This window comes from Zosterops lateralis, assembly GCF_965231275.1.
Source record: "Zosterops lateralis genome assembly, chromosome: 7".
In the NCBI taxonomy this organism is placed as follows: Eukaryota; Metazoa; Chordata; class Aves; order Passeriformes; family Zosteropidae; genus Zosterops; species Zosterops lateralis.
The window spans coordinates 28,308,233-28,335,106 of NC_139767.1; the positions used below are offsets into that span (position 1 = coordinate 28,308,233).

Here is a 26,874-nt window from a genome sequence, read left to right on the forward strand (position 1 = left end):
CATTCCTATATTCCTAAGGCCTTTTTCCCAATAGGCAGAGATGAAACCCTGCAACCTTGGCTGGACTCTATCGAGCCAGAAAGATGCATGTTTCTGTTTGAAGTCTATCATGTGCTGCTGCTTGCAGATCTGTTCAGTGCATAAATACTGTAGTAGCTGCAATGGGAGATCATAAACAGGACTGAAAGCATAATCTTTGCTCTTTTTTAACATGACATATGTATATGTACCATTTTACCATGATTAAAAATGACTTGATATCAGACTGGATGGTATTCCTCAGCTCTGCACATTCGGAGAATCTGCAGATGGTCTCTCCATGTGTCTGTTTTGTTTCTCAATAGTTTATTCTATGGGGATTTTAAAGGTTACTCTGTATTCATCTGTCTGTATTGAAAGCTAGAATATTTTGGCAAACTACATTCCCTTCTGGAATATGAAATCTCTATCGGCACAATTAACTGCTTCCAATAAAAACATCCCATGGGTTGAGGAGGGGAGTGGAAGACAAGCACAATTCTCAATTTTGTCTTCTGTTTTAGTGTTTACTATACCATTAATGTCCCTGAGTTGCCTGTCTCCAATATTCCACTGCATGTCATGTGCAGTTTTTGACATGCACAATCACATTTCATACTTAGACCTATATTATGAGGGCTTTACGTTGGCTTTAATGGACCACAATTTTTTTCTTCCTCTTCTGGAGCAATCCATAGCTACAATCCAATATGTGAACTAGAAGGAAGGGAGAGCATCCAAAAATGCACTTGTGTACTTTTCTATAGGAGAAGCAAATAATTTTAAATATTGAGCTCTAACTTCACTTTCACTGTTACATGCAACAAAAGAAAGCCACCATAAGGTATCTTAACTGTATGAAACTAGGGGTACTCTAGCCTTGGCTAACCCACAGCACATACAAAACCCCTAAATCAAGACTTAGGATATTCTAGATTATCATGGTCAGACTGGCTGTATCCACACAGTCCTGTTGAACCTCGTCAGAATCCTACAGACTCCAATGCCTTTGCACGTAAATCTCTCTAGGAATATGAGTAGGGTTGCCCTAAGCTGGATTCCAAGGCTTTGTGGCAGGCAAAGGAGCTGGATAAGAAACTAATTTGGCCTCAAACCTGACTCAGGGACTGTTTGCACAGCAGCACAGAGACTGCATTAAGCTGCTGACACCAGCAGCACAGAGGAAGCAGCAGGAGTAGCTCCTGTGTGCTGTGAGCCATAAGCCAAGCAGAGAGGAGTAAGAGGAGACTGGAGGTGATGTGAAGGAGGGCTCTAGTGCTTTGTAGCCCTTTGTGCTCCAGCAAACTAGGCACAGGTAAAAACCTCTGCTTCTCAACAAAGGGAGACATAAATTACCACTACCCCACAAGCAAGGAGGTTTAATAAATTCCAGTTTATTTTTTGTGGCATGTATCCCTTAGGGGAAATGATAATGTGATGAGCTGCCCCCACGTGAAATGTTTAAGCCACTTTTAAGAACATACCAGCACTGAAACACACACTTGTTATTTACTGTCAAACTGAATTCAGCTGCACTCCTTCCTCAGATAAATTTTCAGAAATATTTTGGTAAACAGGTTTTGATAGTAAACTTTAATTAATTTGTGTTTGTGCACTCTGGGAAGCATAAAACATAAGCACGCTTGGCCTTTAAATCATTGCTATTTATCAGACAAACTTGACTTGATGTCACTGCCTTGTTTTGCAGTGGTGTATTGGTTAGAGCACGTTGCTAAAAACGTTTGTTGTGGTTTCAATCTCTGTACAAGCCATTCACTTAAGGGTTGGACTTGATGATCCTTGTGGGTCCCTTCCAACTCAGAATATTCTGTGATTCTGTGAAAATTCCATAAGCAAAGGGACTTTCTCTCTTTCTGCAGAGGAGGCGAACCCACAGCTCATCCAGGACACCCACATGACATGAGACTGTGCTATCTAGACCTCACTGCCTTCTCCACATGGCTTAGTTTACAGAGCCCTCAGAACACAAGAACCATTCCAAGAGACCAAAAAAGGCAGCAATCTCCTTATCTGAGTGCAGGGAAATGGAAATTGTTCTGCTACTAGCTGTGAGGGTCAGGCTGAGCCAAGGCAAGGCAATAGGTTTTTCTGTGCATTAAGAGCTCGCACGGCCCTGGCTCTTAAGCAGAGATATTGTTCCAGGAGAAAGCCTCTGAAAACTGAGAACAGTATAACCACAGGCTCTGAAAAGTCTTTTCCCCCTTTCTTTTATGAACAGAGACAGCACTGAAGCAGTGTCTCTGAAGTAGTTTTCTTTATCTGTTCTCAAAATTGGTTTGTTTTCTTTCTAAATCCAGTTATCATATTACTGTATAATACTATTATTAGCTATTGTGATATTTGTCTGCCAGATAAAGAACAGACAGAAAGAAACAATTTAATTCCATTCCACAAGCTGTTTAGCCAGGGAAGGTATTTAATATGCTGCAAAAGCCAGTTGAACACTGTCCATGCCGACAGCACTGGCAAAGCTTTCATTTGAAATCCATCAGCAGGAGAAAAGTGAAACCATAAAAGGTCATAACTGAACTCGGCACTATCGCTGACAGGGCTCGGGGTCATGGCAGACCTCGCTGCTTTGCTTGGAAAACTACGCCCTGCAGCTCTTTTTCCAAGGGAGAGGAGAGCTAGTGCAAGTAGAGATATTACCCCTTAACACCTGTAACTAATGTACACCCTGTATGTTAGTGTACCACAGGTTTAGCATAAAGTTCAACTGGAAAATGCCTGCATTTTTCTGCAAAACAACTCAAGAGAAACTGAAATGAACATGAGTTTTCTCCTAATGAAACAGCCTCCCCAGCAGAGGCAAGGACCCCATGGTAAAGATTTGTTAGTCCAAACTTTGAAATCTACACCTCCCCTGCAAAATACACTGCAGAATACTCTCACCACATTGCTCCTCCTGACAACTCTGACATAAAACTAAGTTATTTACAAACTGCCCTTTTGAGACCTGTGGATAAAGTAGCTCACAAATACTGGGGGCTGTTGGGGTAACTGAGACATAGAAGTGTAAAATGACCTTGCCCAAGGACACACAGGAGAACGGAGCTGGGAACGAAACCAGAGCTCACCACTCCCACGCAAATGCCCTCAGCACAAGAACATCTCCTTCTGCCACAGCCCTAATGGAACAAACAAATATATAATGCATTCTCAGGAGCCTTTTTCTAAACCATCTGCTCCTGAGCCTGAATCAACAAGCTGTTCGGATTACTCATGTGCTGCACGTTAGGTATCTGATTTGATAACTGATTGAATTAGAGCTCCCAAACTTGCCCACTGAAAGGCAGAATAAATTTTAGGAGTTTCCCTAGTAGGAATTACTACCAGTGGATTAGTCTCCACTGGAGTGAGTTTGGGTCCTAGGAACCCCATGTTTGTGTGCAGGAGTTGTGATTAATCATTTTTGAGTAATTAGGTAAAAAACAGGAATTTTGTTGCACTTGTAAAGATATTTATTTTCTTCCTCAAAAAAAAAAAAAAAAAAAAAAAAAAAAAAAAAAAAAAAGCTGAAGGTAAGCATCAGGAAAAGCAACTATGCACAGAGCTCTACTGAAATTTTTCCTAACAGAAATGACATTGAAACTACATGGCCATTCAAGGGATAAACCTGGATTAGTGTGCCAGCACTGATGCATAGAGCAGTGTAAGCTGGTTTTCCTCTACACATTTTTATCTTTCTGTGAAAATTTAGTTTTGGTACAGCTGCAGAGTTTTGCCACTATGCTTTAGTGGGAAGCTGACAGTGGAGGTTACTATACTCTTGAACTACAACAGCAGCAACATAAGACATTTCTCCCTTAACCAGCAGTGCAGTTGCCCTCTAACCATAAAACCAGCGACAAAAATACTCCAGCAGTCCAGAGGAATTTGAAAGGTTGAAGGTTACAGAGCGAGTCCACCCACATATTCTTAGGAAATTCACTGCATTCTTGACTTGACTGTAAACAGGGAATCACGTGGATACTGCAAGATATAATCTGATGCTTTTCAAAAGAAGAACTTCAGAATCATTCATATTTGCACTTGTGAGCTGCAATACTTAGTGTCAAAATGTCTATGGCCGTCTCGCTTCATTGTCTGCTTCCCAGATGTCTGCACTTAACTTCTCCAGAGAGGGAACACAGAACCCTGACCACTGGGTCCTCTCTGTCTGAGTGGTGAGCACTGAGCCAGATTTCTCAGGATCTCACAGTGCATTCGCAGTGCTGAAAGGGTCACTGTGCACTGCTGGTTTTACTTTCATGATTCCTTGTATACAGAGATTTGGGGCAGAAAACAAATGCATATAACTTGCATATATGTGACCTGTGGAACCAGAACCAAGCCCTTCACAGCAGCAGTTAAATATCCTACTATTACATTCAATAACTATTGGATTTAGTGATGATCAGACCTTGTTCTCAAGTAAACTTGTGTTTTCTCACTTGTGCTTGGAATGATTGTGCTCACAGACATTCTGCTAAAGAGGCATAAAAGTAACACCTTCCTCACAGAAAGTGACTTCCCCATCCCAAGTCAAGTATGGAATGGAGCAGAGGAGCAGGTATTAGTGAATTCATGTTATATTACTTGCATGTCTGTCTGCAACACATATATATATATTTGTGTGTGTGTCCTTGAGTACTTGGTTTATCACAGCAGAGAAGGATGCAAAACACAGTACATGCACAATGCTGAGAGTAATAAAAACACCATAACTTTTAACATTAAGCCTCTCAGGGTCTAATGACATTGTTCTCATCCTTTTGCATATATCTACCATAGAGTTTACTAATCACCATGATACTTATATATGTGTGTGTGTTGTATAATACATATACCTATATAGATATACATATATACACACAAAATACCACATCAGGAGCAGTAAAAATCCCAAAGGATTTATAAAAGACAAACAAGGTTGGTCAAAATCAGCCCTCAGTCAGGCAGTATGTGTATTTCTACTTCTGTCTTTTAAAAAAGTAAAAGGCATCACTAAAATCCAAAGTATTCACTAAACACTGATAAAAAAGCCTCTGCATAGTAGGCCTGGAAACATGAAGCAATATGCCCAAAACCATGTGGCAAGCTTGTGGCATAGCTGCAGAACAGACTATTTCTCTAGTGCCAGATACCCTTGTTGAATACTGTATTATTCTTCTGACTCTTTGTCATAGTACCCAGTTCAAGCCAGTAGGAAAACCAAGTTTCTTTTTCAAAGATAGTTACAGACCTGGGGCTATCACAGACCTAAAATGTTCAGAATCATAAATTTGATAAATATATCAATATACAGCCAATAAATGGCATGAAGAAATGAATATCGCTTGCTGTCATTGTAAAGTCAGGGCTCTACCTTTGCCTAAATCAGTCATATTTTACACTAAACTCATGGTTGGCTCATTTAACAGCTTTGGCAACACAAGACCATTTCAATCTGACACACTCTCTGCTATAAATCATTAGCTCAATCTCACATCAGGCTGCTTTGATTTTGGAGCAGAGACATGTTACAAAATCTCCCTAGAGAGATCAGTCAGCTAAGGAAATTGCTTATTTAAGAGAGCTGATAGTAACAATAGAGAAGAGCTCAACATGGACATTTTGGGACTAGTCAACCCTTTAAAAGAAGATACTGCTTAACTTGGATGTCTCACAGACTTCCAGATCTCTTATTAGTGCTTGTACAGAGTTACACAATGAATCACAAGGTTCAGTCCTTGTGGCTGAGTGCTGTGTGCTCAGTACCACACCACTATTTCAAAAGTATCCTCTAACTTGTTTATGTATCAGTGCATCTGCTGTGTGGACTGCACACAGCTCACATTGGAGGCTGAGTGTAATGGACATTTTGTTCATTGACATTCATTAAAGGAAATAAAACCCCTTAGAATGAAGTTGGGCTTCTTTCAAGAGCATCCTTTCCCATGGCCCAACTGCATCAAATCATAAACTAGTTAAATGCTTTAAGTGTCAGAACCCTTGCACAGTTCAATTATGATTGTAATTGAGGCCTGAATCTGACAGTTGAATTTAAGACTTTGGGAGTTAAATTAAAAGGAATGCAGGGTATCTTTGTTTCTCTAAATGTCATTATTAAAAATAATGTCTACAAATTGTACTCAGATAAGAGTTTATAATCTAGGACTCAGGGTTTAAATCATAGCAGGATCATTTCTAATTTAGATCCTGGCAGATAAGCTCAATCCTTTGTCCTCTGATTGGGGGTTAAGTCAATAATGTTATTTTTTTGTGAAAAAAGGTCTGTGACAATTGCAAGTATAAAACCAAGATCCAGGATGGTCTTAAATATCCTCAGGAAGGTCTTTAGACCTTCTGTTCAAAGCAGGATCAGCTATAAGGTCAGACCAGATTGTTCAGATGCTTATCCAGTCTGAACTTGAATACTTCCAGGGATGGAGACTGCACAACTCTGCTGGGCAATCTGCTCCTTGACATGTGTTACAGTCTGGATTTAATTTGAGAAATTCTTATTGGAGTCTTTCACGTAAGAAACTTGCCCATCAGCATGAAAACTTCGCAACCTACATGATTGTAAGAGGTAATAATAAAATACATATATCTTTATTTCCATATTTATTTCATCTTATATTATAACAAATGTCTTTCGTTTGCTAAAATTCAGAAGAGTCAAGTCTGTTAGCTACCCCTTAGAGAAATGCAGGTCTGGATCTGCTCAGAAACACTCCTCCAGAAAGCAAATGTTCTCTTTGTAGTTGCAACACATTCAAGGCTCAGTTGTGCAGTGTGTTCAGGCAGCAGCATTTTGAGCACACACATGGATGTGCCTTTTCTCAGTAAACTTACAGGGAAGCAGTTCACATAGAATTTAGAGCCTTATTATAAAGGGCTGAGGAAAACAGAGCTGATCTCTAGCACCAGGACTTTCTCCACCAATGCCTGTTATCAAAGTGGGGTCAGGGCAGGGAGGGCAAGTTTCTTCCCAGTACTCGGGATGGAGAAGAGAGAATGGACAGGCAGGAATTTAGGACTAAGGATGTGCTTTGGTAGATCCAGAAATCTCAGGTTTTGTGTTTTCAAAGAAACACAGCTTCCCTATTTTGACTGACAGGCTTTAGAGAAAAGTACCTTTAAACTTTAGTGAACATTTGACACCTTTAAAGGTGCAAAGAGTGTGAAGGATTTTATCTCAGTAGTGAGATTAACCCCATTGCTCAAAGGAAGATGCTTTTGCTCCATTTTCCCACATTTTTGAGTGTCCTGATGGAAGAATCTGGCCTTAAAATGCATATACAGCAAGCTAGGAGCAGTGAGGCCTTGTCATGCCTTGGGCACTGCTGACATCAGCGAGATGTCTCATTGAAGAGCTTGGCAATTCTACAAGATGGAATTTATTCTTTTTAGTTGGAAACAGAGAGCTTGTCATCAGCCAAAACACATGGCAAACTCCTGCACATTGTAAGGATTCTTCACCCAACTCTCCCAAAAGCATCTCTGGGAATCCCACGGTTCTCTGGCACATTTCTTAGGGAAGAGCAAAGTAGGAGGCTGAGATGTAGCTTTATAAGGTTATAGAATTCACAGACTTTCAAACCAATTAACTCCAAAGGATATAAACCAGTGACTTATATAATAATGAGTCAAGGCTCACACAGTAACAAGATAATAAGAGTTGCTGGCCTTGTGCAGCTAAAAAAATTCATCTTGCCCAATAACCTGCTACAATTAGCTGCCTGCAGCAGTTGCCTAGGAAAGAGTGAAAAGGAAGGAAATATAAAGAGCAATTATTCTCCTGCCATTCTTCCAGCTGCTAATTAGCTGTGTTGGGGTTTTGCTGCCAAAACCTACACCCAGACCAATGTATATGTTTATTCAAGGGCCAGTGGTGTTCATTTTTAAGCTAGCTGTACTTCTGACCAGTACAACCCACTGTCAGAAGAGGTAGTACAATTTATTTATGCACTATGGGGAAAACACTGATGCTATTTTCTTCCGTTCTTGAATTCTCTGGCATGTTGCTGGAATCTCCTTGATATTTATACTCAACTGTTCAGTAATCTTTTAACTGTAATTAAAGCCACAGACTGGAGAAAGGAATTAATTTAAATAATCAGGAAGCCTTTATTGACAATATGTAGAACAGCATGCAATTGAGTCACCTTCAGTCTGCTTCAGTGGATATTGTACCTGAAAGTGTGATTGTACTCATTAAACTTCATATGGTATTCACTGGATTGCTGGAGTGAATCTCCAGTCCAGCTTGGGTTAAAGGAATTTTGCCATTGGTTTCATTGGGGTCAGACATTCATCTTTGGCCTTACACCCACATTTCTTGCCTGACTCACACCCACGTGGCTGTCAGGGCACACCATGTGAGATAACCCTTCTGCAGGCCACAGGTATCAGAGCCCAGAAACAGCCATCCCACAGAGTAATGTTTTAGCCAAACCACATCTCTACTTGTAGCACTTCCCTGGATTTCCCTGGAAGCTTTTTGCTGTGCATTCACACCAAGAGGGGTTCAATTGGCCCTTTCAGAGCTAGATGTCACAGATTTAGATTTTGGCTGACCCTCACTAGGCTGTAGTTTTATCTGCAAATAAATTGCAAGTTTACATCTCTGTGCAGGTGCCCTCAGTCTGGTACAACAAACCTGATGGCCTGGGAGTGCCACCTGACAAGGCTGTTTGAAGCTTTAAGACACCTGTGTAAAAGCCCACAGATGAAGGGCTCCATATTCAAGACAACTGTCTTTATTCACTGCTTTCTGTCTCTGTGAATCAATAGACCGTGGTAGGAATTTAAAATGGAAACGGGAGCTGTTTTTATCTTGTGGGGGAATTTTTTATTAAGCATGACCTATTTTATATATTTTATATCTCCATCACCATGGAATTAAGAATTTTTTCCAAATAAGCACAGTATAGCCTTACTGATCTTGCTTATAGTCCTTATTACAATGTCATTGTCCATTTTTTGAAGTACTAGATTTTATTTCAGTCTTCTTAACTGATTATTTTATTTAACCTGTTGCATATCATTATACAAAATGCAAATGTAGACTGGTGTCTGAAGAATAAGCATATAAATAAAATATTATGGACTTACCAACAACTGTAAGGTTGACTTGTGCTTGTCTGCTGCCAAGTTTGTTCTCTACAACTAGGGTGTAACATCCACAGTGTTCCTGCTTTGTTGATGATATTGTTAGCTTGCTGCTGTTTTCAGCATTCTCAATTTTAATATATTCGTTTTCTTGAATCTGCCAAATTAAAAGAAAAATTATGTGATAGATTTCTTTGTATCTGAAAGAGCTCAAAGCACAATACAATGTTATCATATTAAGTGTTATCTGCAGATAACTCTATTACGGAAATATGTGCAGCTGGTAAACTGTGTAATCAACACACATCATCTAGAAATGCAGTGGAACATTATAATGGCTCCAGTCCTGCAAAGGCCACAGGGAGCACTGGTGTTGCTGGAACCCCACTAAGGGACAGGACTGTCACTTTTTTACTTCTCTTTGACAGGCTGAAAGTGCAAACTGTGCAATTGCCAAAAGAACAAAGTTTGGTCTCACAAATCTTAGAGAAACCACAGTGGAACAAGGGTTTAGCCTTAGTTCAGTTGCCATTCCCCTCAGAGGCCCAATATGCAGACCATCCATAGCTGTGACTTTTGCCCTCTTGTTTTAACCAGGTTTATTCTGTACTTCACACAAACCAGGGTAACAGTTTCTTGTGTTTGAACAACTGAAGAAAATCTTGTACAAAATGGAAGTACAACACCACAGCTGTACAGAGAGACATTCAAAGAGCAGATGGAGCTTTCCTATAGCATTTTAATTTTCTGGAGAAACAAAACTCCAAGTCTCTACTGAATACCACAGGCATAAGATGAGCTAGTTTTTCATTGACAAGGAGCTATCATAGCATAAATGGCCAAGGTGACTTAGATTTTAATCAGCATTAGCTTGAGACATGACAGTTCTTTAAAAACCTCATAATGCTACACTGCAATTATAGAAGCTGTACACTGTGTTCTTATGAAACAGACAACATAATGTCAATGCCCTTCTTCCTCCCACCACTTCCTTCTTAGATAAGTGACTCTTCCAAGCCGTTCTCAGAATTTAATTAAAAATGAGGGCTATTTAGTTTGCCTTATCTTGTCCCATATATTCAGAGAAGAAGAAATCAAAAGTTTAAGAACAGGACTTTCCCTGCTCTTTCCTCAACTGAGACAAAACACATGCACTGCAATCTTCCCAAAAGTAACTTTAGAAAGATTATCCTAAAATAACTCAAATAGAAAGTTAGCAAATGGGATTAGGTAGGGTTAAATTATACTGAAAGTTGTTCCACCCTACCTACACATTTCTGAGATTCTAAACTGTATTTTATGTTCTACTTCATTAAAATTGCTCAAGGGGTGATCTAGGACTAGATCTGGATTATTCAGAGAAAGCCCAGAAAGGATAAAGAGCCCTGAAGGGATGCAAAGAAATCCTTGAAAGGATGAAGAGACAGCCCTGGAAGGATGCAGAGATAGCCCTGGAAGGATGCTCAGTGGTTTGCAGTGGTAGTGGGGAACATGGGCTGGATCCATGGCATCCTGAAAGAAAGATTCTGGTTGTAGTTAAGAATCTTCAACAGCTGGCAGTGTTCAATGCTGGACTCAGCTAATGAAGTAGTTTTTCCAAGGCTGTCGAAAGTTTTCCAAGGCTTTTCAAGGTTTTCCCCTCTTCAGCTCAGCACAGTTCCAGCACCCCTCCACCACCCTACCATGGCACGCAGCAGTATGGATCACACATTCATGACCTTCCCTTTTTCAAGCAAAAGATACTCTTTTGGAATGTGCCTGAGAGAGGCCACTGTGGCTCTCCTGCACCTGAGGGAATGTGAGGAAAAAATATGGAGAGGACACTGCAGCAAACAGCAGCAGGGCTGGAATCACAGCTCACCACTTGCTGGAACAGCTCAAATAACAACTACAAGTAACTCCCAGTAAATTGTCAAAACACTTGGCTGGTTTTCACTTTTAGGACTGGTGTGAAAAACGAAGTTCACCTTTTAGTAAATTTTAAGAAATATGTTTAATAAAATAATTAAGACAATTAGGAGATAAGAAAAAAGCCAGTTACGGCCGGCCGGGTGACTTGGCATTCAGCCAAGTCCACATTTTGCTTTCTCAGAGTCGCTCGTTAAATACTCTTTCCGTTACATCGATATATGAATATTCATAAAATTCCATAAACTAGTTTCCATATTCCAGGAACTGTTTTACATGGCCCCTCCTTGGGTCCGCCTTTTTAGAGCATGCGTGTTTCGTGGCTGTGTCCTTTTTATCGCGTCCAGTTTGGGCCTTGGTCCGTGCTTTCTTCAGGTGGTAGATGTTGATAGGTAGTGCATCAATAGAAGGGTCCTCTTTACATTTTTGCTGAATGTTATCCCAACCAAACAGACAGTTTAAGCATATTGCATCAGCTATTACCACTATACCTACTTTTCTAAAAGCAGAATTAAAAACTTATATTCTATATATTCTATATCCTTACCACAACATTATTTACTATATAACACATATCTTGCGAAAAGCCAACTTTATATAAAATATATATAACAACTGGGAATTGAACAGAATTGAAATCAGCACAGTTATAGAAAAGGAAGAAATCCAAACGTAAAACTGTATGTGGCGAAGTGTAAGTGAAATATAAAGCAAAATTATGGTGCAGCACAGGACACAGTAACTGGCTCCCCCTTTAAATTAACAAATGAGAGACTGCTGCCCTCACTTGTCCTCCTACTGTGTTTGGTATCTTCCTGAAGATTTTTTTTTCTTTTGTATCTCATTCACCACCATGAATAATTTAAAAGTTTTTGTCATTTTAATTTATGATTTTGCAGTACTTCACTTTGTCTCATAGTGGATAACTACAGAAAAAAGTATAAAGTGGGTAAAAATAGCATTTTATAAAGGAGAAAATATCTTGAATCACAGGTTATGGCTCTGATATGGACATTAGGAGCTGCTAGTCCCTGTTATCACATAGATCTTGCACAGAGAAAAAGCCGTAAAATTTAGGTAAATAGGACGGTTAAATTCAGCAGTGGATTCCAAATTCTGCACAAACCAGAAACTCACTTTTGAGGGGTACATTTTATCTAAATGTTAAGACAGAGCTTAGCAAAATTAAACACTGAATGTCACTGAAGCTTCTGAGACCTATTTTTTGTGCATAGCAGTGGCTAACTCCAGTCTTGAAGCTAAAGAAATTTAAGGAAATATAAGAGTTCAGGGGAAAACCCACCCTTTCCCCTAATGTAGGAGGTTATTTGGAGTTAGCAAGGATGGACTCTGGAATACCCTTTGCACTAACAAACTGTTTTGAATTCTTTCAATTAAATGCTGACATGTCTGGATTTAGAGTCTAAACTTCCTTCTAGGAGGAGATGTTTTTATTTGTGTTCTATAAAGTGCATAACAAGTTCAGAATGAAATAAACAGAACAGCAGCTACTAGATATTTGCTCTGTCCTAACATGACACTTCATCTTCCAGTCTGAACTTGCATATTGGGTTATTTGATTTAAAGTGATTTTAAATAGCTTTATTAAAGCAACTCTCTTTAGACACTGCCCTTAAGGACATGTGATATAAAGATATTAATTCAAGTAGAAGGAACTTGAAACCTAGGGAGTGAGGACACTGATGGCATGGATTGCTGTTTTGCCCAGTATGGTGACATTTGTGTTGCAAGACAATTCACTCAAGTTTTTTATATGGTATTTTACCCTTCTGACATAACATTAGACCCAGCATCAACAAAGAAGAGGTCATTTTCAAAGGAAAGAAATGCCCCCTGTAACAGATGCTTTTGAAATACCTGTATCTTTCCCATCCTGTAATTCATGGTCTAAGGCTTTTCACAAAGAACCTATCATTTGTTACTAGAGTGGACAGGCAGCAAAGGTCTCACAAAGATCTAAACTGCAACAAGAAAGTTACAGGTTTTAGAATTAGGAAAAAAAATTCAACACAATGGCTACATAAACACTGCAATGATTTGCTAATAGAGGTTGTGAAATCTTCATCAGTGAAATGTTTTCAGTAGAAATGAGGAAAACATCTGCAGGAACAACATGGATTTTGCCAGTTCCTCAAGGAAGAGAGATGGAAAAATGGGAGACAATCATTGGTATTCTTTTCCAGCTCTCCTTTTTCAATGATTGTTAAAAGAGACCAGAAAACAATTTACCTGCTTACGGAATTTCATCCAGGTACAAGTTATGGGTGCTGTTCCTACCACCTTGGCAAACAATTCCACTGATTCACCTGCACGGACTTTTCTGTCTTCTGGGAACTGAGTAATCTGAGGAGGAGAAGCTGAAGGGGAAAAATAAAACAAATAAAATCCCTTTAAATGACTGTAAGTTTTCTCAAAATTCAAAACACATACTTTTCTCAGCTCAACTGTTTCAGAGTAGCATTTAAAATCCAGATTAGCAGGTATCTGTTGCTTGCAGTGCAAAAATTACATGGATTTGTAATTCTAGGGGAGTGAAGCAATAACAATTTACCCATCCAAAGTTTGCTCATGCAAGACCAAGGTACAGACATCCAAAACACAAAAACATTGGCACCTACCACCAATTCCAAATATACAGTTTATGAAATCTTATGAGTTTTTCAGAAAATATTTTTCTTTTGAATTTTTTATTTTTGAAGAATGACTTCAGCTACCTTCTTATCAATTTGCATGTGCTGAGGGGGTCTGCAAAACTGCTCCCTGATGTCATCAACAAAATTCAGAAAATCTAAGACTCAAGACCTGCCTATAAGGATTCTGGCTTCAGTAGCCAGATAAGCATTATGTGGCACAGAAACATCATGAGAGATAAGGAAGGAAATTGATGTCCTTCTTCATCACACTAAATTTTGCCATGAGGAATGATGGATCTTTTGTTTGTGTATCACAGTGCTTTCCTTAAACCTTGCAGTCCCATTCATTCCTCTCTATTCATGAATCAGGCATTCCTCCTTCTCTTCCCTCTCACTGCCTGAGTATCAATAGATGGCAGAACATCTCCTGCTCTCAGTGCTCCTTCCTGCCTCCCAGCTGTGCTGCTGAGAGTGTCAGACCCCTGGTAGCTGCTAAGCACAGATGCCAGAAATATCATAGGCTGGACAACTCCAGGGTGAAAACTATACTGTTGCTTATAAAAGCAGCAGGAAAAAAAAATTATTCTTGCTGTGTGTGTATTGGAGGGGAAGGGGGCAGGCTTGAGGACATATTGATAGAAAAGGTAAGAGCCATTCCCTAATATTGCAATGACCTCACTGCCAAATGTAACACTCTTTACAAAGCACAGGGCTACTGGGTGTGAAAAATGTGCTTTCTTTTCCTTTTCAAAGTAATTAAAACATAGTGAGGTTCCCCCCCCCCCACCCCATTCTAGGCTTGATCTTTTAAAAGTGTTTTTGTTTTGAAAATATCTGGCAGAAACTAGGCTGAGGTGTATATCTGCCATAGAAAGCAGCTTTGAACAGTTTAAAAGTCTGACAAAGTTTTAAGACACTGAAAAGAGGTTCCTATAGAAAAAAAATTTCCTTGTAATTTTAATTATAGATAGCTTTGCCTTACATACTACAAACACACTAACAGGTTACCATAATGCCAGTGATGAGGAAAACTAGAATCTATCACCCTTTCTGTGGTAGCTACTCATACAGAGGATTCTGTGATGCACAGAAAAATTTCTTTCACAGAAAGCCAAGGTTTGTTGTGGATATGCAAAAGGGCAGAAGTTACACACTACTGACACTTTGTAGTGGATCTTGCTGTAGTCCATCTGAGAGTAACTTCTTTGGATGCTCATAATTTAATTCTTAGTACAGTGTCAAGTTTGACTTACCTACCATTTAATCACATATGCAAACAATCTTAGTAGGCAAACAGCTGCACTGGTAAATGTGTGTGACCCATGAAACAAATTACCTGCTTTTGGAGGAGTCTTTGGAGCTGGTTTCTTCTTCACTGTTGCTTCACCTAGTTAAAATAAGAACAACAAACCATGTGAATTCAAAGGTGAGCTTTGCAAGGTACCGGACTAACCACAAACATCCATAGCAATGCTTTGTTGGGACTTGAAAATATAACATGTTCTTCCAGCATATTAAACTAAAGAATTAAAAGTACCTTTAAAACCCACTTCTATTATCCTGGATGATTCTCAGAATACTCACAGCTGAAGATGAAACTTTTAAGTGAATCAAATAAATCTTCTATACTTCTCCCATGATCTGTCACTATCCATTCCTAGTAGCAGTGTAACAGGTGAAAACACTGGGCCAAGACCCATCTCATACTAAATTTCTGCTCAGATTTCCAGTATAATCAATGCTGAATGATCTCAGTTAAAAGTAGGGTAGTTAACACCATGTGCTGCTTCTCATACCACTTGTGTGCTGGCAAAGAAACAGCAATATACCAAAAGTAAGTATTAGCACCACCTCTCTGCCTCATCCTCTTCCTTAAGCAGGGACAACTTTTTGCTATATTCTCAAAAGAAAATGTCATAGCTACAAAAATATGGCTTAAAAGTTGAAATTTGGACCCATAAATTTTGGAAAGACAATGCTCTACAAATTGTGCAGGGTAAGTAGAAGAACAGTAGAGAAGATATAGTTAGAAAATGTCTATTAACTATTTTTCACAAAACAAGAACTAGAGGCCATCCAATGAAATTACCAGACAGCAGGCATAAGAGAAAGACCAAGTTAAATATAACATCCATAATCTACCTTCACAAAGAAGTAATGTTTTACAATACAGAAACATAAACAGGTTCAAAAGGACAAATTCATAGGAGTTATGTATAGTGGTGGCCTTTAAATGCAACAGTCTGGATGCCTTCAAACCACTGAATTCCAGAAGTAGAGTTCATTCCTTTTACAGCACTCTCTTTTTGCCTGCTATTCTAAGCATCCTGGTCAGAGAATGGCCTCTGCTGTGAAAGAACATTTCTTATTTTCTTATGCTCAACTAGGCAGCATGATTGAAGTAGTCTGGCTTTTAAGATGTTATTGCCTCCAACGGAAGCAGCATGTGCTAAGTGCTTTTGAGTATCTGGCAGACTATACAGAGGTGCCTAGTGATAGTCATAACAGATGAAAAAGTTTTGAATTTTTTTGTCAATTCTTTTATTTTTTTTATTTAGTTATTTCAAATTAGAAAGACACTGAGCAGCAAAATATCCCCCTGATTTCACCAAACCAATAAAATCTGGTTTTCGATTTTAAGCCTTTTGGTTGCAGCAAACAACAAGCTGTGCATGATACCCTTGAACACATCATGCGATGCTCCATGAAACTCAGGAGCCATGAGCTGCAAAACCACTGTGGGAGTCTAATGCTATAGCTCAAACAACAGACAGATTGATTTTTAGAGTAACTGGAGATAGTGGGTGATGTGGTATAGGATGTGAAAGGACCAAATAACTTTTAAAATATCTAATGGCTTAGCTGTCAATAAGAGCGTTTATTTGGTTGAAGAACTTTATTCAGTGAATACAGAAAAGTTTTTTCCACCTTCTTTCCATTTTTTAGTAATTTTCCCTAAAAGTATGCTTGACTATGTTCTGAATTTATTGATTTTGTAGCAACTAGAAACACAAAAATAGATATTCTCACAGTACTTATGGCTGAGAAAAAAAATAATAGTTGGATATTTCCCAAAGAAGCTTTTCTTTGACAACTGCCAGCCCAACAGAACTAGTTAAAACTTTAGATGAGTACTTGGGAGGCATTTATCCCAGTATTACTGGACTACCAGGGTGTAAGCAAAATATCTGTCCTGCCACATCTTCCATGGGGACTTAACCCTCTTTAAACTGAGACCTTCTAAAAACATGACTGCTCATTAAAGGGACACATTACATTTTGGGCCACCAACAGAGTGACATGTACCCTGGCTGCTTTGGTAAGTGACAGCAAATGAATTTCTACATCCTCTTTCCTGCCTGAGTTGTACAAACAGAGGGAGCAAGTGGAGTTTGCAGAGCAGCTTTTTCTCATGGTGTGGTCACACCCTGAGCTGAAACTCTTATTTCTGGTTGGAGCCATGGAACTCTGTATATGATCAGGTGCCAGGTGGAAGGCCTATTATCTGCTCTTGAACATCCCTATTAATGGAAATAACCCATTGGTTACTCATTAGATGCATAACCCCATGTAAACTCACTCAGTTATATGACTTAGAGACATGTAAACATTTTTGTTTGTGCATGTGCTGTATTTGATATCAGATTCTCTTCTCTAAACTGAAATGAAGTAGCTTTTGGGTCTCTCTCAGAGCTGCAATGGCTTTTAATACAAGCTACAGTGACAAGAATTTGATTGCTTCCACACTCCATTAAGCCTGATATGAACAAAGAGCAACAAGGATGAAGAAAAAGCATCATTTATCAAGTGCAATCTTGGGTTGCAGATACTGTTGCTATTTTTCAGAAAAAAAAAAAAAAAAGCAAATTACTGAATCCAGTATGATTTTTCACTCAAAGATCACCTCTTGGCCTACATTGTGCATTAGTTGCAGCACCTTAGTTAATAGGCAAGGTGCCTGCATACTGGAACACCTATGCTTAAGCCAGTTTAAAAGACTCTCACCTCAGTGAAGATTTCCATAGCAGCAAAGCAGAGAACATGAACTCATCACTTCATTCAGCTAGGGCACTGCTTTTTATATGTAAGTACAAGTTTTTTGGTCTAAATTTTAGTTTTTACCCACCAGGACATTATATTCACTTAACTGAGGATATACAGACTGTCACTGGACTTCATCAAACCATGCAGATTGCCAAGGGTTGCTGGAAGGTCTGGCTGAATATCCTGTTTTGCAGACACAAATAGCCCTGAGCAGAAATGAAAGGCTGGGGCAGGGTGGAAGGAGTTGAGTACAAGGACAGGTCTCTGGCTCTGTGTAGCTGTCTTCTTTGGCTAATAGTGTACACTCCACTCTTCTTAGATCTTCCTTAAGAATACCAGCTCATCTTATGCATCCCTTTGAAATGCAACCTTTCTTCTTTCAAAGGCTGCTGGAGACAGTTAATGAAAAAAATCTACTAAGATTACTCAGAGTTGACAGGGTCAAATGATTGTTTTCATTAAAATATTTGAGCCTCTTGGAAATGTTAGTTCAAGTCTGCTTCTGCTGCATTTTTTTCCTTAAGGATGGTTTGTCTTTATTTTGGTATTTACTTTGAAATGGGCTGATGCTGAAAATCAGCCTGGAAGTAAAAGGACTAATATTTCCCCCTTAAATGAATCTGCCTTCTAGAAACAACATGAACATTACAAGGCAAGTTTGCCTCTTACAGAGCTTGTTTTTGAGTGGGGGGACATAAAGCAAAAAGGGGAAAAACCCCATGCAGGCTGGTAGCTGCCAGACATTTGGTTGTGCTCTTCCTTTCCCTGATGGTGCAGTCGTGAGAGCAGATATGCTCAGAAGCCTCCGTCTTTCTTTTTTGCTTCCCTTTTTTGGAATTTTACTAAAAATAGGAAGAGCCCTCCCCTGAAATGGCTCTCTGCACAACTTGCTTTCATAAAGCATGAAGCAAAACTCTTAGATCTGAAAAAACTATCAGTGCTCAAGATAGTATTTCCAACCAATCCATAACTCCTACTGTCTTCCCTGAGGGATATGCCTAAAATTATGTGCGTGTCTTCTGTAGTGATGGATTTCAGCACCTGGTAAACAAGTACAGTTAATACCTAGCTCCATTAACATAAGGAACAAGACTTATCCCTGCTTCTGTCTGCTTGTGGAACAGCCTCATTTTAGCTCAGGAGAGCAGAAGGGTTAATGACATACTCTCATACCACAAAACATTTCCCCCTCATGCAAAACATGTCAAGATTTCATCTTCCTAGAGGAACTAGATTAGGGTTTTTTCAGTGTTTTCAGAGTTCAAGAGAAACTGAAAAATTCATGTCTGTAATGTGTCAGACACCATGGTAAGAAGAATATTTATGGAAGATTTATGTAAAGGCCAGATTCAAGTATCTGCTCCTTCTTCCCCATCTCACTTGGATCCTTCAGGCTTGTGGGATGTGAGATCATGAGGTCTTCTCTCTCCCCCATGTAAATGAGTCCCAGTGTAACCTTCTTCATCCCCTTCTGGGGACAGATATCCGGGTCTGAATCAAAAGTGACGGTTCTCTGTCAACCCTCACTGCCTGCTTTGCCAGAAAGCATGGAATGACTGAGAACTAGAAGTACAGAAAAAGATTGAAATATTTAGCCTTGTGGTCAAACTAATCAATTATTCTGTTCTAGCCTTGCTTCTGGCACAGACTTAGTTGATGCTACAAAAACACATTACAGATTTTAGCACAGACAAGATTAAACAAGAGAAAAATGATGACTACAATTGTAGCAGAAAACAACAACACATCATTACCTACCAGTTTATTCATACATTCATGAACCTGTGCTAATTGCTAGAGAGAATGACAGACACAATGCACTGAACACCAGTAGCTTGAAAACTTCATCAAGGTTTGGAAGTTTAAACAGTTTCACTTCATTGCATCTCAAAGAGAAAATTTCTTACAATGTTTCCAAATAACTGTTTAGTGTCTAAATACAATAAAACAGAAAGCAACTCTGGCTTAATTTTGATGACAAGCAGAAACAAGTAAACTTAATTCCATGCAAGTCAGTTATTTGAGTTTATGTGCTTCATAACAGCTTTTTAAAGCTTTTATTTTATTTTCATTAAAAACAACTGTCATTTTGTTGCAACATCCCATATGTAGTTTCTAAATCATGCCGAGATTGTCCTCTAATTGAGAAAGATACAGCCTCTGCCTTCTGAAAACAAAAATAAAACCCAGGAAATACTCACTTTTGCATTCCAGTCACAAGAGAGCTAGCATATACCAGCACACTCAGAGCTTCAATAATATTATTTAGTACATTGAAAATAACTCAGTATTTCAAAACAGCTCAGCTGAAGGAATAAACAATTCTGTAGCAGTTTAGTAACACAGTTCTTGAGCAACTTCTACGATTAAAGCAAGTCTGAGCAGTGCAGAAGAGGTCCAATATCAAATAGAACTCACAAACAACCCAGGCCACGTAAAAGAGCTCTGGTGGGAGCAAGACAGCAAGGTTAGTTTTTTAAGTATAAGTTTAATTTTTTACCTTTTGTATTTCCTGGGAGAACATCTACAATTAGACACTAAAAAGCTGTGCCCAAGTGTGTAGGGACAGAACCTAAGGTAGGTTACTATCCTGCTACCCAGTCTGTTCCATAGGAAAACACTGCCAGGTCACCTGGACATTCAAGAGCTCCAAAATGGTTTCAGTGGGAAAAGCTGGGTGCTTTATGCTTTTGGACATTAATGAAGCCAATGGATTTAGCTCCCTATTTTATAGAAAAGAAACTTAACGTTTCTATTATATGCTTATAATTACGTATGTATAAACGTGCAATTTCTAGCCAATAACATAACTGGAAATTAATAAAGCTTGACATCTCTTCAATTGAAGGAAGGTCACATTGCAAAAACTATTCATTTTTCTCTGCATAAGACAGTCAATAAACATTTCTGTCTTCTTCTGTCAACATACAGATATGTAGTATGGGCTCCATGAAATACACATGGAAAATACTGTTCTATGCCAATATTAACTCAGAAAATGTCAGTACAATGAGAGCTGTAAAGGATCTTGGCAGAGATTCAAAATGCATGCCCAGCATTAGAGAAACAGTGCTAAATTGGGCACTCAGGAGAAGGAATTTGGACAACAAATTAGTGTTTCTCCATTGCTCATTTTATACCTACAGCAATAGAATTATTTTTCATCTAGGGAAGCAACCAACCTTCAGAGTCACCAGGTTAAATCTTGCATTGCCTTTTTACCTCAGTCCAGCTCGGCTGTCAGGCCTTGTGGCACAACTATTCACCCATGGATCCCCAAGCCTCAGGAATGAAGGCAGCACCTTTCATAATTTAGAGTTTCAGAGAAATCCTATTCAGGTCTTAAAAAGAGCTAATGGCAATTTGATTTACATGTGGTAAGGGCGGAATTTTCAGCTGAGGAAAAAAGATTAATTTTTCTTTTAAAAGTTTGGTTAGAGGCTTCTCTGACAATGTCATTTATATTGTTCCAACACACTAAGTACTTGCACTCACTGTGCAGAAAACATCTTGGATCTCACAACAGCCAGGAGCAGAGCAGCAGGAGCCTTCTGGGGAATGAATGGGACTGAGGGAACTGGCTTGGACAGCCTCACTGACCCTAAGAGCATCTCAGACTATCCCAGCCACCAAAGAGGTCGGCAGCAGTCACAGATCACAGCTGCTACCCAGTGCCCACATTTCTGCAATTCAAAGAATATCTCTGACCAGAACAGTAACTTTCTTAGTAATTGAGTTCTTCACTTAGAAAGTGGCAAGTTTTACACTTAGGACAAAACAATGTCATGAAATGAAGATTTTGAAACATTTCATATTCATCTGTGCTGTGTTTCATATTATTTTCATAGAATGAAAATCAATAGAGAACTTGAAGTGTTTATTGATTTAGTTATATATTAACTAAATTGGACATATCAAGTTTAATGTTTTAGTAACATTTCCTTAAGATGGTTCTTGCAGACTTGGATTCTCTAACAAGATTGTTTATTGAAGAGTAAATAACAGAACTGTATGCTAATCACTGGGCCACTGACTCATAATTTTTCCATGGTGATTAACCGTTAGAATATCTGCCTACTATGGATAAGAATATATTAACATAATAAGGGGTCCTGTATAGCATATTTATTTTTATGGTGCATTGTTCCAGAGATGCCATTGCTCAGCCTTGCATTCAGGTACCAATAATGTTAAAAATTGGTAACTGGGAAGGTAACAGTGAAACCTTCCAGAAGATTTTATCTGGACAGTGTCACTGGTGACATTTTATTAATAACCATCAGCAAGAGAATTCAGCTACCTAACCAAAAATGTGCTTGACATGAAATCAAATGTTTTATATGGTAGCATATAAAAAAGATTTCTATCAGCAAGCTACCAGATACTGCTAAATAACTTGCAGGTGTGTAGCCAAAGTTGTTTTCTTTGATGTAACCTTATTTTTAACTGAGTAGAACTTACATTTGTGCAATCAAACTCTATGCTGGGTCAGCCCTTCAATGTATGTGGTCTGGATATGAGTACAGTGGGCTTAACAAGTATTACACAGATGAGGGAATCCAGGATATCCTGTTAGGTTTTCATAACAATGATTGTGACAGGTGATAATTGCCATTTCTTAATATTTACTGAAAGTAGTGCTGTGAATTAGCCCTGCAAAAAACATTGGGCATTTCTTTCCAAACACTTTAATCCAATGCTTAGATTTATGAGGATTATTTTCTAAAGCATTAAAGTAATTTTTTTTCTCAGTAGCACTAAGTGGGATACAGTTTCTTCCTACTATAGTAAAGTTATGTTGCACAGCTCAGCCATGGGGAAGTTTAAAAAATAGAATCTAACTGCTGTAATACTCCTTTTTAATCAGCAAATCTTGAAAAAAAGCCGTTGAAAAAAGTCCTTTTGGAAAGTTCATGTTTTATATAAACCATTGTGATGCCACTTAAAAAAAATCTATATGATCTTAAATAGTGCATGCAAACTAATCCTGAATCTGAGGATCAAGAAATCTGGGTTCTAGACCTGCAAACAAATCTGCCTCATCTTGGGCTAATTCCTTCTGTTTTGGTCCTCTGCTTAAGACTCATTAAGGACAACAGAATATTTGCAAGTGTGGAGAAGTAATATATTTTTTTGGAAAAGGAATATTCATCTATAAACATTCAAATCTTTATTTACGCTTAAAAATTTCAAGAAGTGCTTTGATTTTTTCACAGTCTGTTGCGACAAAACCATTTATTTAATAGGCACTGAAGATTTTGCAAGTGGCTTTGGTAACTGAAATAAGCAATTCCCTTTAAGCTTAATTTGAAGTAAGTTCTAATTTCAAAGAGAACTCGGTGCCTAAATCCCTTCACAGAAATTTCAAAGCTTTCTAGAGAAATGCTCAAGTGGTGAGAATTTTTGGCTTCATGTTTCTGCTACAGGGCTGTGTGAAGCCAGGGGACCCTTGCATTACCCACTGATTGTTCTGGCATGGCATGGACTATGCAGCTTGATAAATAATGAAAGGGTCCAATTTTCCACTGCCTCTTTTAGAAGAAACATAACACTTTATTTATTGTAACTCAGTAACATTTGACATCCACTGAGCAAAGACCCAAGTGACAAAGCCCAAGACAGCGCAGTCAATATAGAATGAACCAGTTCCAGAGGTGCCCTTCCTCTCTTCTCCCTTTCATTTTACCAGATTCAAAGGTGAATCTGTTTCTTGTTCTCAGAAACAGTATTATTTACTCTAGTTATCCTTAGAGGGTTGCATAATTATTACTAAATTCTGGCGACACAATATTAATTCTAAGCAAAAAGAAAACATGGCAAGTTTTGTAATTTACCAGCATGGGAGCAATCTTTCTGCAGTAAACACTGCAAGCATCCATTCAAAGATGTTGTTAATCACTGAATGACACACAGCTTCCTTCTTAATGTTCTTCTTATTCAACACCAGAATCCAGTATGTATTGCATATCAAAGGAAGCAATGCCCCAAATTCTGCTTACTGTTGGATTTCTGTAGCTTACAAACCCCACGCTTGCAGTAATTAAATAACATTGTCAGAATGAGCAGCCAAATGACATGGGTCAGCAACTATTCTCACAGTGAGAAAAAGTCTACAGGTCAACATACTGACAACATTCACCCTTTTCCACAAAAAGAAATGTATTGATCTTTGCTTTCAGGAACCTAAAGTTAATTACTTTTCTTGAAGTTTCTACTAGGGAAAAAAAACCAAGGATCACTTGTAATTTATCTGAAGGGAGAAAAGGATGACATATCTGCTAACCATGAAATTTGACTTGCACTTCTTTACAGAATGTAGAAAATAGGGAACCTTTCCCTGAAAAGTATTTCTAAAAAGTGCAGAGAGTATGTAGTCTCTCTGTCCCACAGAGTGTATACTGCTGTGACTGCATTCACTACTCAAAATTCAGAATCCGTTCATTATTAATTCTAATCACATTATTAGGAATTTTTTCTCTCTTTCTTCAACATCTATCTGTACACTCTACTTGCCATTAGGACTGTTGGCAACTTGATGTGGCAACAAAGACCAGAAAAGATCAGAGTAAAAATATATCTCCGTATTAGACTGGGACATCTTAACTCACAGTTACTCTCTGTTACCTTTCTTCTCAAGAGGTATATAGTAAAGATAAACAAACATCTAACTTGTAAAGCCTATTCTCTTTCAGGTAAGGAACTTTACCATCTTTACATCTGATACGAATTTCAGTGTAGATTGGAACTGTGTAGTCCACTGGATCTGTTTTGTATATTTTGCCCCGACAAACATGAAATACAAACTTATTTCAGAGGACAAATACTCACATTCCTCAGAGACTCAGATGTTAAAAAACCACCTGTGAAATCTCTGCTGCCAAATCCTTTTAAAATTAAATATGTATTTTTCAAAGCTTTTCCAAAAACTCCTTCAAAGCCCAGTTTCCTAACATTCTCTCTGGTTACCTTGATGTTTACTGTGCAGCAGGAAAAATGTTTCAAAGGTATTTTGAAAAAAAAAAGCTTATGAGAAGTTCAAGAACTTTAAACACTGAAATTATATGCCATGTAGAAAAAACATTCCCCATTATTTCAATCTGCTTTCCCCGAATATTTCAGCAGCCAGAGTTGGTAGTTCTGTTTGGCTATTTTAATTTCCACTAAAACCAGAAGCAAAAGAAGCAGGATGTGGATCAGGTCATATATCTCCATATTTAGACTTAGTTCCCGACTCACACTTTCTCCTGGGAAAGCTGCAATTGATAATGCTGCAGGGAGGATCAGAGGAAATGTGTGTGTTGTGTACATAGAAAACACAATTCAAAACACTGTTCTGGGGAGATTTAAATGGCTTTAACATTTTCTTTTCTGTCCATGTTCAATAACGAAATCATTGTTCTTAATTGCTATTATTTATGGCACTTGAAGCTCATGTGGAGCATGTCAGTGTGACTCTTCCCACATCCCCAAAGAGAGGCTGGAGAGAGAGTTATAATGCTCAGCCAACAATTCACAAATAGCTGTAGCCCAGGGCATAGTTTTATGTAAGTCACATTTCCAGAAGCACAATTATTACCTGTGATCAGCAATCAGTATAAAACTGCTCTGAGTCCTGCTGAAAGCAGCTGAAAATGTTCTTGCTGGAAGACCAGATTAGAGTTTATTTGTTTTTTCTTTTTTTGAGAGAGCTAGATAAAATATTTAATGTTTCCATTAAATCACATCTTCACATCTTTTTAGGAGCTCACATGGTGGACAAGTTAAATAAACGATTTTCAAAGCTGAGTTTTGATTTAAGAGATAATTGCGTCCATTAATTTCATAAGTAGTACTGGTGTTAGGAATTCCTAAACTGAATTATTGTGCTGCCTTTACCCTTTAAAGTTTCCTCTTAATCACATGTATGCATGCTGAGTAGCAAACATGGGAATTTATAGCTAATTTATTATTTCAGATAGCAGTAAAAGCAAGTTAAGCATTTAGACTTAAAACAAAGAATGTGAAATTTGCAAAACCACTCTCCGTGGTCATGCCAAAAAAGGACAGATTATTCTACAGGACATTTCAGTCAAGATGCTTTGCCTACCAATAGTAAAACTTCATATTGTCTACACACGACTCAACACAAATTGAAGCAAACTACTCGAGTATTTCTGTGCTCTTTGAGAGGCAGCCAAAAATAAATTGGCGTCACAAGTTTATTGCACCATTATGAAAAACAGAGAATAGAGTGGGTGAGGTCTGAACACACAGTTTGGGCTCTTACTTCTAATCCCCACATGGCAAAAACTCATTTCACATGACTTAACTACAAGGGCTAAAGAAACAACACAGGCTTCTGATACTATGTCTGCAAACAGAAGGGAATGACCACAGAATCCCAAAGCACTCTTTTGTTTCCACTGAAAAGAAAGCAAATCAAATCCCAGTCACTTACTCTCTGTTGGCAGCACTGGGGGAAGTGTGGTCTTAGGCTTCTTGGTCTTCTTCTCAGCAGGCTTTGAGGTCTTTGAGGCATCTGCAATCAAAACAAATAATAAAATACAAATCCTATTTGAAAATCAATAATGAAAAAGCTGTCTAATAAAAGGTTTATTTTGGATCTTTCTGCAAAGTTAGAGGAAATTGCTGTCCTTTAGGCTTTTAAGGAGAATTTTCTGCACAGATTTGCTGGAGACTGTCACGTTCTGAAAGGAAGAGGGAGCAGAGAGGGAAAAATCCTCTACAAAAGCAGCTGAACTAAGAACCCAAGTAAGTGACTAGACTAGAGGTCCCATCTAAGCTGATAGGTATTTTAGCTGAATAGACCAAACACAGTGTGCACAAAGCTGTGTTAGGCAATGCAGAGAAAAGGGAAACAAAGCTGTATTAAAACATAATTTCATTTAAAATAATCTCTTGCTATGTAATTCTTCTATTCCGTTGTCTATGTGATCAATTCAGATTAACCCATTTTGAAGAGTAACATTTCCTCCATCTGTTTAAATCTTTCCAAGAGGATATTATTGACCATTTGTTTATTCCTAAGTAGAAACAGCAAAAGGGACACCACAGGACAGAAGTTTGATGGATTCTAGTATTTCACAATTGCACAGCTCCTACCCCAAAACTGCTCATTGCTGTAGGCTACACCAACAGCTAGGAGTCAATA

At 38.5% G+C, this 26,874-nt stretch overlaps 1 protein-coding gene across 1 annotated transcript in view; it reads right to left on the minus strand.

The window, feature by feature from the left end:
- Nucleotides 1–26,874, minus strand: part of MYLK (myosin light chain kinase) — a 141,385-nt gene that overhangs the window by 33,083 nt on the left and 81,428 nt on the right. Inside the window, exons 17-20 of the mRNA XM_083864760.1 lie at nt 26,161–26,241; nt 15,016–15,066; nt 13,276–13,403; nt 9,121–9,274 (exon numbers count right to left, since the gene is read on the minus strand). Of these exons, the coding sequence (XP_083720886.1) occupies nt 9,121–9,274; nt 13,276–13,403; nt 15,016–15,066; nt 26,161–26,241 (414 nt within the window). The remainder of the gene's footprint in view (nt 1–9,120; nt 9,275–13,275; nt 13,404–15,015; nt 15,067–26,160; nt 26,242–26,874) is intronic.